At 58.4% G+C, this 13504-nt stretch overlaps 2 protein-coding genes across 2 annotated transcripts; both read left to right on the top strand.

Annotated features, from left to right (window-relative positions):
- Positions 1 to 2210: 2210 nt before the first annotated feature.
- Positions 2211 to 6241, top strand: LOC138918873 (ral guanine nucleotide dissociation stimulator-like). Its single transcript, XM_070242443.1, has 6 exons — positions 2211 to 2425; positions 2832 to 2942; positions 3881 to 4074; positions 4721 to 4780; positions 5480 to 5673; positions 5938 to 6241. Exons 1-6 carry the CDS (start codon positions 2288 to 2290, stop codon positions 6099 to 6101), a joined length of 861 nt encoding a protein of 286 aa, XP_070098544.1. The 5' UTR covers positions 2211 to 2287; the 3' UTR covers positions 6102 to 6241.
- Positions 6242 to 8471: 2230 nt separating this feature from the next.
- On the top strand, positions 8472 to 12496 carry LOC138918872 (ral guanine nucleotide dissociation stimulator-like). The gene is made up of 6 exons (XM_070242442.1): positions 8472 to 8680; positions 9087 to 9197; positions 10136 to 10329; positions 10976 to 11035; positions 11735 to 11928; positions 12193 to 12496. The coding sequence occupies exons 1-6, from the start codon at positions 8543 to 8545 to the stop codon at positions 12354 to 12356; spliced, it is 861 nt and encodes a 286-aa protein (XP_070098543.1). The 5' UTR covers positions 8472 to 8542; the 3' UTR covers positions 12357 to 12496.
- Positions 12497 to 13504: the final 1008 nt, after the last annotated feature.

The raw sequence follows: 13504 nt of genomic DNA, 5'->3' as shown, positions 1-13504 counted from the left end.
TTGTTCGCTGAAGTGGCGTGAAGCAGACTCACAACGTCACACCAACGTCATCCGCATCTAGTGCCCGCCCATTTTTGTCCAAGAGAAACCCTGTCCCTGGGAAGCAGTCAGTCTCCCTTCCTCCCACCGCAAGTCCCTGGTAGCCACTGAGTTTCCTTCTGTCGGACTCCGTGCGTTTCCCTCCTCCGGAGTTTGCATGGAAGTGCCAGCCTTCCAGAGGTGGCCTCCTGTGCCTGGCTGGGTCTGGTCTGAGGTGAGTGACTCCGGATGTTTGAAATTGAGATAGCGGTTTTCATTAAGAAGAAAAATCCCCCGGAGATCAAAGATTCTGTCTCAAAGAGGATGCCCCGCTATTCCCTCTTTTCACTTCCTGGGGATGGGGACCCATTGGAGGTGTGACACCAGAGCTGGAAACAGCGAGGGAAATGTCGGGGCCAGGGAGACCCCTTTCAAATCTTTCGCTTTCCTGGATGGGCCCTGGTAACGTTTTCAAAATGTGCAAATTTCAAAAATATTCTCATCGCATATGAAACACTGGCGTTTATAAGAAGCGTATCGTGGAGTAAAATATATTCCCCAAAGTTTTAACGTTTGAGATAGATAATTAATGTTAATTTGGTAAAAGAATGACTTAAAGATGAGTCATAAGAAACGATGCCCTCGTTCTACCAAGAAACAACTGCCCAGAACAAGGGGTGGCCAGCTTTTCAGAGCTCTTCATTGAGCTCTGGTGCGGGGGCGTGTGTGTGTGTGTGTTTGTGTGTGAGGGCGGTGTGGGTGTGTGGGTGTGTGAGGGTGTGGTGCGGGAAGGAGCCTGGGGCTGTTCCTTCCTGGTACCTGATGCCCCACAGTGGGCTGTGAGTAGTCACACCTATCCCCTTGCGCGTTCTCAGGGACCACTGACCACATCCAAATCTCAGTAGTGACACGGCATCGCTTTGCCGTCCTCTGTGGAATCGCTCCAGTCAGTCCACACTCAAGAGGAGGGGATTACAGCAGGAGGTCTAGACCAGGAAGTCCTGATCCCAGGTGGCCAGTGACGGGAGAAGGAGAAGACCCCAGAACTTCAATGCCTTGCCCAGAATCCCAGATGAGGAAGAAGGCGGAGCCAGGGAGGAAGCCAGCTCTGCGTCCTCAAGGCTGGGGCTCTGGCTGCACACAGGCATTCCCAGGGGCCTCTGGAGAAGGCTGTGTTGGTGGAAGTGCATACAGATCTGGAGATGGCATGGGGGTGAGGGGGAGTATTCGGCAGTGTACACGGGCATTTGGTCAGTTCTTGTTTGAGGAGGAGCCCAGGTCCGGGGCACCCTGGATTGTAGCTCTGCCCACATCACACCCACGGTGGAGGCAGTGGCGGCCACTTTTCTGCTGAGCTCAGGCCTATGCAGTCCTGAATTGAATCTCTCACTGGAACATTGGGAAACTGAGGCCCCTAGAGGGGTAGGGAATGGCCCTCGACAGGGTGAGTCCAATGGGTAAGTGTGTGTTCTGACCTTCTAGGGCAAGACTGGGACCCCACGCGGAGGCTTGGCTTCTGAAATTAGGAACCCTGAGACCTTGAGAAGCTCTTGCCAATCCCTCCCTTTTGTGGGAGCTGTTTTCTTCTTGGCCTCCACAACCTGAGCACACAACACGCGGACGCACACAAACACACACACACATGCGCATGCACACACACACAAACACACACACACACACACACACATTGACCTTGGATGCAAGGATGGACTCTAGGCTGGGATCCGAAGAGAAGCAGACACAGGGCAAGTGGCAAGAGGAAGAAACACGAGGTGGGAGGCATTGCCTGCAAGTGACACCCGCCTGCAGTTTGAGAGGTATCGTCCTCTAAGGTAGGACACACGCCAGAGGACATGTCTAGCAAGTCCACGCTCCGGTCCTCCCCAGTGTGCAGACAGGAGGCCGACAGGCCCTGAGAGACACAACGGCTTATGCAGGATCCAGAAGAGGTAAGGAAGAGGACTTGTTTCTGCGTCAGTCTCAAAGCTGGGACCTCGGCCGCACCCAGACCCTCTAGGGAGCCTGTGAGACGGGTGTGTTGGTGTTCCTGGGTACGCCTACGACGTCGCATGGAGAAGGGGGGTGAGCAAGGCCATGGCCAGAGGACTGTTTGCATGGGTGGTATCTGAGGGGGGCACTCAGGTAAGGGCACTGCAGGAAATGAGGTCACTTCCTTGACAACAGACCCCAACAGACTTGGAACCCCCGCAACTAGGCAGCCACGTGCGCAAAGCCAGCTCACTTGGCTGGAGACTCTTGATAGAGAAACATGTTCTCCTGCTTTCTCCCGCCTGACCAGGGCTCTGGTTCCCAGAAAGCCCGGAGGGAGAACCTTTGGAGACGTTGTGGACGCTGGCTCAGCTCCCACGCCCCCCACCGCTGGACCTTTGGCAGGAGGTCCTCTCAGGTAACATGAGGAAGCCTAGAGGAGCCCAATCGAGGCCAGACCAGCTCCCCGAGCCCTCCCAGGGCAGCCCTCATCCCGTCCTCGTGAGTGTGGGGGCCAGAGGGACGTGTGGGCAGGATCTGCCCTTGGCCGCAGAAGGTTGGTGGGCTGGCAATAACCTGCTTTTCCCGTCACGTTCCCAAGCCAGGACAGGGCTGGCAGGACTGAAAGGGGACCCCTAAGCTGCCTCCTCATTCCAGGCCCTCAGGCTGCCGTGTGTTTCCCTCCTCGGTGGAGGTCTGTGTGGACCGTGGGGCGGGGCATGTGTGTCCAGAGTGGAGAGAGTCACAGAGGTGTGAGAGCCAGCAAAGACAGCCAGTCGGGTCTCTGAGGCTTGCCGCCTGGCTGCCGGGCACTGTCTTTCCAGAGCGTCACTCAGGAGACGGGCCAGCAGCTGAGCCACGACGCCCTCGACTCCACCACCCTGCAGGAAGGGAAGGTGCCCCACGCTGCCAAGCGAGGCCAGGGCCGGCTCAGGGTGAGTGCAGGTGCTGGGGAGACCCAAGCCCCAGGGCCCCAAGACAGCACTGAGGACCCCAGGTCTTCGAAGGCCCTGAGACAGCCCCGGGGCTCCTGCCTGGAGCCCTGCTCCCAAAGGAATCTGAATCCCCATCTCTTCCCCCGACCTTGCCCTGCGGGCCCAGCCCCCGTCTTGGCCAGAGGAGACGGCCCTGTCCACAGAGGTGTAGCAGAGCAGAGACATTTCTAGCCCATCAGCTCACGGGCGTTCAAGAGTCCTTTTGCGTTCTGTAGAGATTTTCCTGTTTGAACTCCCATCCTCACGTGTCCATGTGGCCTGGCAATCCTTCCCCACCTTCTCCCAGTCGGACGCAGCATCCTGATGGATAGGCATGCTTTTTGCCCAACAGGACATGGGGCTCACAGGGTTCTTTCTGGTCCTCTGCCTTTGCTGTCCAGAGGAACACGTCCACGTGGCCCCTCGAGGTCAGGGCGTCGGGCCTCAGCAGGCTGCCCAACTTTCCAGAAGGGAGACCCATTAGCCCAGTGACTCAGCCCTTCACTGAACCCGCACCTTCTGTTGCCATTTCCACAGCACCGCCCTGATCACCCTGCCTGTCCTCCCGTCCTCATCCCTCCCAGCCCACGAAAAGCCTCTGTGTTCTCCTGTCTCGAATGGGCAGTTGGTCAGCCACCCCAGGGTTGATGCTCTTCATCCAGGGAGGGGCTGTCACTCCTCTGCCAGCACAAAGACCTAGGAGACCAAGAGGTTTAATCCTTCTCCACCTCACATCCTACTTGGAATCCCGAGAATTCTTCCCTGCCCTGGGCAATGATGCCCACTTCCGGCCACAAGTCACCGCGGGCTTGGGCATTCGGTGCGACCTCCAGTCCCCGGCACTCCTGGGGCCCGCGGTGCGGCCTCTGATGGCAAGCGGCCCCTCTGTCTGACCCCAGGCTGAAAATCCATCCCCAGCGAAGAGCAAAGCGTCCCGCCTGGTGTGGACCGTCCAGGCTGGAAGGCGGCAGAAGCGAGTGGAGCACCTGGTGCCCGCCTTCCTGGAGGGCGACACCGCCTACGTCCACAGCTTCCTGTGCACGTATAGAGGTTTTGCCACCACACGACAGGTGCTGGAGCTTCTGTTTCAAAGGTGCGTGCCGTGCCCCTCCGCAGCACTGTGGGCATTCAGCCACCTACTAGCTGTGAGGCTGGGGATGTCACGGCACCTCCCCGAGCCTCGGTTTGCTCCTTGCAAGGCGGGCTGAAGAGAGGATCAGCCTCCAGGGGAGATTGTAGGGACTCAGGCAGGTGCTGCCTGCAAAGGCTTCTCGAGAAGCCTAACCCTCTGGGAGGGTCGACTGGAGCGGAGGGGCTGTGGTTGTGCTCATTGAGGATATTCCTCTTGCCTAAGGCGAAGCCTCCGCCTCGTCCCTCAGCGTGCCCGTGGCCTTCACTGAGTTGTTGTCTTCCCTTTGGAAAAGGAGATGGCAGAGCTCTTCTAGGTCTCTGACCTGGGTGAAGCCAGAGCAGCGATCCCTGGGCTGAGCCGAGGCCCCCGACCCACTCAAGCAGGAGTGAGGGGCCGGTTGGAGCTCCTTCCTTCATTACGCACACACAGAGGTCCCCACTAGGTGCAGAAAGTTTTCTAGGCACTGACCAGAATCCCGTGCGCAGAGCAGGCGACAGCCATGCCCTCCAGGGCTCCATTCTCCTTGGGAGTGAGACAGCGCCGCTAGGCTTCTCACGCAGGCCTGATCCACAGTCCAGTCCATGCGACGTCCTCCTGTGTCTTCTAGATACGGTTGTGTCCTTGCCTATGGCGATGAGGACGGCGGACCCCTAGACCAACTCAAAAAGTGAGTGGGCTTTGGAATCCCCAGGAGGGCGCCCAGCGTCCACACTTGGAGGGCAGTTGCCTGCAGCGTCCCGCTCCCTCATCTGCTAGAAGCTCCCCAGCGGGTGCTCAGCTCCTGCTCAGGGGGCTCAGGGAGTGCTCCGGGGCCACATAAGCCCCTCCCTGGTCGAGATACGGGGCAGGGGAGCATGACCCTCATGGGACACCTGGTGAATCAGGCAGCACTTGGCCCAGGAGGGAAAGTTGGAGGCAAGAGGAGGGCCCTGGGAAGCATGGGCGGGAGACAATGTCCGTTGTTCCCTCACTGGTCAGATGTTCTGGGAGCACCTCCTGTGTGCCAGGGAGGGCAATGAAAAGAGGAGACTGCACCGCTCGCTGCCCTCACGCAGCTGACGTTCCAGTGGGCAGTGGGCGGAGAGATGCTCCAAGCAGTGTGTCAGGCTTCCCTGAGGCCTAGGAGAGGTGACGCCACCACGGCACAGGGCTCCCCCTTCCAAAGGCGTTTTCCTAGCCCCTCCTTGGTGCCCTGGCCTAGCTCTGCCAAGACTGCCAGATTGGAGGTGGCCGCCAAGTAGGACTGGCCCCTGGACAGCCAGGAGCGGGAGGCCCAGGAGCCCAGGCCCGCACAGGGATGCCCGGGAGGCCAGCGTGCAAGGAAAGGACCCTTCTCTGACTCTGCTGCCCACCTGTCCGTCCTCAGGGCCATCTCCTTCATTCTGGGCGCCTGGCTCCGATGGTACCCTGAGGATTTTATCCAGCCCCCAGATGTTCCCAGCCTGGAACTGCTCTTGGCCTACATCGGTCTCAATATGCCCGGCTCGGAGCTGGAGCACCGCGCCCGCGTTCTTCTTTCCCGGCTGGAGCAGCCTGAGCACACTGATGCCAAGACTGAGGGTGAGGAGGACTCGGGTGTGTGACGTGGGCGTGTGCAGAGGGGATGGCGCTGCGCCCCCCGGAGCAGAGTGTCCAGAGGCTGGGGTTCGGCTGGGAGCAAGGGGCGGGCTCAGATCACTCTTGCCAGGGACTCGAGTCTGGGAAGACTTTCGGGGGCGTGGTGCTTGGACTGAGACTGCTGGATTGGCGGCAGAGGGTCCCTTTCTTTGGAATGACTTGGGCGGGCAGTCATGTTGGTGGCGTTTTCTCTTCTTCCATCTCCAGCTGCAGCTCCACCGAAAGACGCGGAAGACCCTGAAGATCCGGCACCGTATCTCTCTCTCGGGCCCAGCCCAGCTCAGAGCCGCACAGGCATCTTGCGAGCCACAGCCGGCTCAAGACCTTCAGCAAGCACTGGCAGCATCCCAGCCACTACCCTCAGCTCCTGAGCTGCAGCCCCAGAGAATCCTCGCCTTCCCCTAGCCATGGCGTGGGTTTTAAAGTTTTGTTTTTGGTTTTTCTTTACTTAACCTTTCCCTGTATTTTATCTCGTCAGTTCAATAAAGTTTAGTTCTTGGGTTCTTTTCAATTGTTCGCTGAAGTGGCGTGAAGCAGACTCACAACGTCACACCAACGTCATCCGCATCTAGTACCCGCCCATTTTTGTCCAAGAGAAACCCTGTCCCTGGGAAGCAGTCAGTCTCCCTTCCTCCCACCGCAAGTCCCTGATAGCCACTGAGTTTCCTTCTGTCGGACTCCGTGCGTTTCCCTCCTCCGGAGTTTGCATGGAAGTGCCAGCCTTCCAGAGGTGGCCTCCTGTGCCTGGCTGGGTCTGGTCTGAGGTGAGTGACTCCGGATGTTTGAAATTGAGATAGCGGTTTTCATTAAGAAGAAAAATCCCCCGGAGATCAAAGATTCTGTCTCAAAGAGGATGCCCCGCTATTCCCTCTTTTCACTTCCTGGGGATGGGGACCCATTGGAGGTGTGACACCAGAGCTGGAAACAGCGAGGGAAATGTCGGGGCCAGGGAGACCCCTTTCAAATCTTTCGCTTTCCTGGATGGGCCCTGGTAACGTTTTCAAAATGTGCAAATTTCAAAAATATTCTCATCGCATATGAAACACTGGCGTTTATAAGAAGCGTATCGTGGAGTAAAATATATTCCCCAAAGTTTTAACGTTTGAGATAGATAATTAATGTTAATTTGGTAAAAGGATGACTTAAAGATGAGTCATAAGAAACGATGCCCTCGTTCTACCAAGAAACAACTGCCCAGAACAAGGGGTGGCCAGCTTTTCAGAGCTCTTCATTGAGCTCTGGTGCGGGGGCGTGTGTGTGTGTGTGTGAGTGTGTGTGTGTTTGTGTGTGAGGGCGGTGTGGGTGTGTGGGTGTGTGAGGGTGTGGTGCGGGAAGGAGCCTGGGGCTGTTCCTTCCTGGTACCTGATGCCCCACAGTGGGCTGTGAGTAGTCACACCTATCCCCTTGCGCGTTCTCAGGGACCACTGACCACATCCAAATCTCAGTAGTGACACGGCATCGCTTTGCCGTCCTCTGTGGAATCGCTCCAGTCAGTCCACACTCAAGAGGAGGGGATTACAGCAGGAGGTCTAGACCAGGAAGTCCTGATCCCAGGTGGCCAGTGACGGGAGAAGGAGAAGACCCCAGAACTTCAATGCCTTGCCCAGAATCCCAGATGAGGAAGAAGGCGGAGCCAGGGAGGAAGCCAGCTCTGCGTCCTCAAGGCTGGGGCTCTGGCTGCACACAGGCATTCCCAGGGGCCTCTGGAGAAGGCTGTGTTGGTGGAAGTGCATACAGATCTGGAGATGGCATGGGGGTGAGGGGGAGTATTCGGCAGTGTACACGGGCATTTGGTCAGTTCTTGTTTGAGGAGGAGCCCAGGTCCGGGGCACCCTGGATTGTAGCCCTGCCCACATCACACCCACGGTGGAGGCAGTGGCGGCCACTTTTCTGCTGAGCTCAGGCCTATGCAGTCCTGAATTGAATCTCTCACTGGAACATTGGGAAACTGAGGCCCCTAGAGGGGTAGGGAATGGCCCTCGACAGGGTGAGTCCAATGGGTAAGTGTGTGTTCTGACCTTCTAGGGCAAGACTGGGACCCCACGCGGAGGCTTGGCTTCTGAAATTAGGAACCCTGAGACCTTGAGAAGCTCTTGCCAATCCCTCCCTTTTGTGGGAGCTGTTTTCTTCTTGGCCTCCACAACCTGAGCACACAACACGCGGACGCACACAAACACACACACACACGCGCATGCACACACACACAAACACACACACACACACACACACATTGACCTTGGATGCAAGGATGGACTCTAGGCTGGGATCCGAAGAGAAGCAGACACAGGGCAAGTGGCAAGAGGAAGAAACACGAGGTGGGAGGCATTGCCTGCAAGTGACACCCGCCTGCAGTTTGAGAGGTATCGTCCTCTAAGGTAGGACACACGCCAGAGGACATGTCTAGCAAGTCCACGCTCCGGTCCTCCCCAGTGTGCAGACAGGAGGCCGACAGGCCCTGAGAGACACAACGGCTTATGCAGGATCCAGAAGAGGTAAGGAAGAGGACTTGTTTCTGCGTCAGTCTCAAAGCTGGGACCTCGGCCGCACCCAGACCCTCTAGGGAGCCTGTGAGACGGGTGTGTTGGTGTTCCTGGGTACGCCTACGACGTCGCATGGAGAAGGGGGGTGAGCAAGGCCATGGCCAGAGGACTGTTTGCATGGGTGGTATCTGAGGGGGGCACTCAGGTAAGGGCACTGCAGGAAATGAGGTCACTTCCTTGACAACAGACCCCAACAGACTTGGAACCCCCGCAACTAGGCAGCCACGTGCGCAAAGCCAGCTCACTTGGCTGGAGACTCTTGATAGAGAAACATGTTCTCCTGCTTTCTCCCGCCTGACCAGGGCTCTGGTTCCCAGAAAGCCCGCAGGGAGAACCTTTGGAGACGTTGTGGACGCTGGCTCAGCTCCCACGCCCCCCACCGCTGGACCTTTGGCAGGAGGTCCTCTCAGGTAACATGAGGAAGCCTAGAGCAGCCCAATCGAGGCCAGACCAGCTCCCCGAGCCCTCCCAGGGCAGCCCTCATCCCGTCCTCGTGAGTGTGGGGGCCAGAGGGACGTGTGGGCAGGATCTGCCCTTGGCCGCAGAAGGTTGGTGGGCTGGCAATAACCTGCTTTTCCCGTCACGTTCCCAAGCCAGGACAGGGCTGGCAGGACTGAAAGGGGACCCCTAAGCTGCCTCCTCATTCCAGGCCCTCAGGCTGCCGTGTGTTTCCCTCCTCGGTGGAGGTCTGTGTGGACCGTGGGGCGGGGCATGTGTGTCCAGAGTGGAGAGAGTCACAGAGGTGTGAGAGCCAGCAAAGACAGCCAGTCGGGTCTCTGAGGCTTGCCGCCTGGCTGCCGGGCACTGTCTTTCCAGAGCGTCACTCAGGAGACGGGCCAGCAGCTGAGCCACGACGCCCTCGACTCCACCACCCTGCAGGAAGGGAAGGTGCCCCACGCTGCCAAGCGAGGCCAGGGCCGGCTCAGGGTGAGTGCAGGTGCTGGGGAGACCCAAGCCCCAGGGCCCCAAGACAGCACTGAGGACCCCAGGTCTTCGAAGGCCCTGAGACAGCCCCGGGGCTCCTGCCTGGAGCCCTGCTCCCAAAGGAATCTGAATCCCCATCTCTTCCCCCGACCTTGCCCTGCGGGCCCAGCCCCCGTCTTGGCCAGAGGAGACGGCCCTGTCCACAGAGGTGTAGCAGAGCAGAGACATTTCTAGCCCATCAGCTCACGGGCGTTCAAGAGTCCTTTTGCGTTCTGTAGAGATTTTCCTGTTTGAACTCCCATCCTCACGTGTCCATGTGGCCTGGCAATCCTTCCCCACCTTCTCCCAGTCGGACGCAGCATCCTGATGGATAGGCATGCTTTTTGCCCAACAGGACATGGGGCTCACAGGGTTCTTTCTGGTCCTCTGCCTTTGCTGTCCAGAGGAACACGTCCACGTGGCCTCTCGAGGTCAGGGCGTCGGGCCTCAGCAGGCTGCCCAACTTTCCAGAAGGGAGACCCATTAGCCCAGTGACTCAGCCCTTCACTGAACCCGCACCTTCTGTTGCCATTTCCACAGCACCGCCCTGATCACCCTGCCTGTCCTCCCGTCCTCATCCCTCCCAGCCCACGAAAAGCCTCTGTGTTCTCCTGTCTCGAATGGGCAGTTGGTCAGCCACCCCAGGGTTGATGCTCTTCATCCAGGGAGGGGCTGTCACTCCTCTGCCAGCACAAAGACCTAGGAGACCAAGAGGTTTAATCCTTCTCCACCTCACATCCTACTTGGAATCCCGAGAATTCTTCCCTGCCCTGGGCAATGATGCCCACTTCCGGCCACAAGTCACCGCGGGCTTGGGCATTCGGTGCGACCTCCAGTCCCCGGCACTCCTGGGGCCCGCGGTGCGGCCTCTGATGGCAAGCGGCCCCTCTGTCTGACCCCAGGCTGAAAATCCATCCCCAGCGAAGAGCAAAGCGTCCCGCCTGGTGTGGACCGTCCAGGCTGGAAGGCGGCAGAAGCGAGTGGAGCACCTGGTGCCCGCCTTCCTGGAGGGCGACACCGCCTACGTCCACAGCTTCCTGTGCACGTATAGAGGTTTTGCCACCACACGACAGGTGCTGGAGCTTCTGTTTCAAAGGTGCGTGCCGTGCCCCTCCGCAGCACTGTGGGCATTCAGCCACCTACTAGCTGTGAGGCTGGGGATGTCACGGCACCTCCCCGAGCCTCGGTTTGCTCCTTGCAAGGCGGGCTGAAGAGAGGATCAGCCTCCAGGGGAGATTGTAGGGACTCAGGCAGGTGCTGCCTGCAAAGGCTTCTCGAGAAGCCTAACCCTCTGGGAGGGTCGACTGGAGCGGAGGGGCTGTGGTTGTGCTCATTGAGGATATTCCTCTTGCCTAAGGCGAAGCCTCCGCCTCGTCCCTCAGCGTGCCCGTGGCCTTCACTGAGTTGTTGTCTTCCCTTTGGAAAAGGAGATGGCAGAGCTCTTCTAGGTCTCTGACCTGGGTGAAGCCAGAGCAGCGATCCCTGGGCTGAGCCGAGGCCCCCGACCCACTCAAGCAGGAGTGAGGGGCCGGTTGGAGCTCCTTCCTTCATCACGCACACACAGAGGTCCCCACTAGGTGCAGAAAGTTTTCTAGGCACTGACCAGAATCCCGTGCGCAGAGCAGGCGACAGCCATGCCCTCCAGGGCTCCATTCTCCTTGGGAGTGAGACAGCGCCGCTAGGCTTCTCACGCAGGCCTGATCCACAGTCCAGTCCATGCGACGTCCTCCTGTGTCTTCTAGATACGGTTGTGTCCTTGCCTATGGCGATGAGGACGGCGGACCCCTAGACCAACTCAAAAAGTGAGTGGGCTTTGGAATCCCTAGGAGGGCGCCCAGCGTCCACACTTGGAGGGCAGTTGCCTGCAGCGTCCCGCTCACTCATCTGCTAGAAGCTCCCCAGCGGGTGCTCAGCTCCTGCTCAGGGGGCTCAGGGAGTGCTCCGGGGCCACATAAGCCCCTCCCTGGTCGAGATACGGGGCAGGGGAGCATGACCCTCATGGGACACCTGGTGAATCAGGCAGCACTTGGCCCAGGAGGGAAAGTTGGAGGCAAGAGGAGGGCCCTGGGAAGCATGGGCGGGAGACAATGTCCGTTGTTCCCTCACTGGTCAGATGTTCTGGGAGCACCTCCTGTGTGCCAGGGAGGGCAATGAAAAGAGGAGACTGCACCGCTCGCTGCCCTCACGCAGCTGACGTTCCAGTGGGCAGTGGGCGGAGAGATGCTCCAAGCAGTGTGTCAGGCTTCCCTGAGGCCTAGGAGAGGTGACGCCACCACGGCACAGGGCTCCCCCTTCCAAAGGCGTTTTCCTAGCCCCTCCTTGGTGCCCTGGCCTAGCTCTGCCAAGACTGCCAGATTGGAGGTGGCCGCCAAGTAGGACTGGCCCCTGGACAGCCAGGAGCGGGAGGCCCAGGAGCCCAGGCCCGCACAGGGATGCCCGGGAGGCCAGCGTGCAAGGAAAGGACCCTTCTCTGACTCTGCTGCCCACCTGTCCGTCCTCAGGGCCATCTCCTTCATTCTGGGCGCCTGGCTCCGATGGTACCCTGAGGATTTTATCCAGCCCCCAGATGTTCCCAGCCTGGAACTGCTCTTGGCCTACATCGGTCTCAATATGCCCGGCTCGGAGCTGGAGCACCGCGCCCGCGTTCTTCTTTCCCGGCTGGAGCAGCCTGAGCACACTGATGCCAAGACTGAGGGTGAGGAGGACTCGGGTGTGTGACGTGGGCGTGTGCAGAGGGGATGGCGCTGCGCCCCCCGGAGCAGAGTGTCCAGAGGCTGGGGTTCGGCTGGGAGCAAGGGGCGGGCTCAGATCACTCTTGCCAGGGACTCGAGTCTGGGAAGACTTTCGGGGGCGTGGTGCTTGGACTGAGACTGCTGGATTGGCGGCAGAGGGTCCCTTTCTTTGGAATGACTTGGGCGGGCAGTCATGTTGGTGGCGTTTTCTCTTCTTCCATCTCCAGCTGCAGCTCCACCGAAAGACGCGGAAGACCCTGAAGATCCGGCACCGTCTCTCCCTCTCGGGCCCAGCCCAGCTCAGAGCCGCACAGGCATCTTGCGAGCCACAGCCGGCTCAAGACCTTCAGCAAGCACTGGCAGCATCCCAGCCACTACCCTCAGCTCCTGAGCTGCAGCCCCAGAGAATCCTCGCCTTCCCCTAGCCATGGCGTGGGTTTTAAAGTTTTGTTTTTGGTTTTTCTTTACTTAACCTTTCCCTGTATTTTATCTCGTCAGTTCAATAAAGTTTAGTTCTTGGGTTCTTTTCAATTGTTCGCTGAAGTGGCGTGAAGCAGACTCACAACGTCACACCAACGTCATCCGCATCTAGTACCCGCCCATTTTTGTCCAAGAGAAACCCTGTCCCTGGGAAGCAGTCAGTCTCCCTTCCTCCCACCGCAAGTCCCTGATAGCCACTGAGTTTCCTTCTGTCGGACTCCGTGCGTTTCCCTCCTCCGGAGTTTGCATGGAAGTGCCAGCCTTCCAGAGGTGGCCTCCTGTGCCTGGCTGGGTCTGGTCTGAGGTGAGTGACTCCGGATGTTTGAAATTGAGATAGCGGTTTTCATTAAGAAGAAAAATCCCCCGGAGATCAAAGATTCTGTCTCAAAGAGGATGCCCCGCTATTCCCTCTTTTCACTTCCTGGGGATGGGGACCCATTGGAGGTGTGACACCAGAGCTGGAAACAGCGAGGGAAATGTCGGGGCCAGGGAGACCCCTTTCAAATCTTTCGCTTTCCTGGATGGGCCCTGGTAACGTTTTCAAAATGTGCAAATTTCAAAAATATTCTCATCGCATATGAAACACTGGCGTTTATAAGAAGCGTATCGTGGAGTAAAATATATTCCCCAAAGTTTTAACGTTTGAGATAGATAATTAATGTTAATTTGGTAAAAGAATGACTTAAAGATGAGTCATAAGAAACGATGCCCTCGTTCTACCAAGAAACAACTGCCCAGAACAAGGGGTGGCCAGCTTTTCAGAGCTCTTCATTGAGCTCTGGTGCGGGGGCGTGTGTGTGTGTGTGTTTGTGTGTGAGGGCGGTGTGGGTGTGTGGGTGTGTGAGGGTGTGGTGCGGGAAGGAGCCTGGGGCTGTTCCTTCCTGGTACCTGATGCCCCACAGTGGGCTGTGAGTAGTCACACCTATCCCCTTGCGCGTTCTCAGGGACCACTGACCACATCCAAATCTCAGTAGTGACACGGCATCGCTTTGCCGTCCTCTGTGGAATCGCTCCAGTCAGTCCACACTCAAGAGGAGGGGATTACAGCAGGAGGTCTAG

Source organism: Equus caballus, chromosome 19, assembly GCF_041296265.1.
Source record: "Equus caballus isolate H_3958 breed thoroughbred chromosome 19, TB-T2T, whole genome shotgun sequence".
Classification (NCBI taxonomy): domain Eukaryota; kingdom Metazoa; phylum Chordata; class Mammalia; order Perissodactyla; family Equidae; genus Equus; species Equus caballus.
Note: the sequence above shows the minus strand (reverse complement) of the source record. Positions and strands in the feature narration are given on the sequence as shown.

Coding starts and splice junctions, on each gene's coding strand:
- LOC138918872 (XM_070242442.1), top strand. CDS start 8,543: ATGTTCTCCTGCTTTCTCCCGCCTGACCAGGGCTCTGGTTCCCAGAAA. Junction 8,681..9,086: donor TTGGCAGGAGGTCCTCTCAG/GTAACATGAGGA, acceptor CTGTCTTTCCAG/AGCGTCACTCAGGAGACGGG. Junction 11,036..11,734: donor CCCCTAGACCAACTCAAAAA/GTGAGTGGGCTT, acceptor GTCCGTCCTCAG/GGCCATCTCCTTCATTCTGG.
- LOC138918873 (XM_070242443.1), top strand. CDS start 2,288: ATGTTCTCCTGCTTTCTCCCGCCTGACCAGGGCTCTGGTTCCCAGAAA. Junction 2,426..2,831: donor TTGGCAGGAGGTCCTCTCAG/GTAACATGAGGA, acceptor CTGTCTTTCCAG/AGCGTCACTCAGGAGACGGG. Junction 2,943..3,880: donor GAGGCCAGGGCCGGCTCAGG/GTGAGTGCAGGT, acceptor GTCTGACCCCAG/GCTGAAAATCCATCCCCAGC.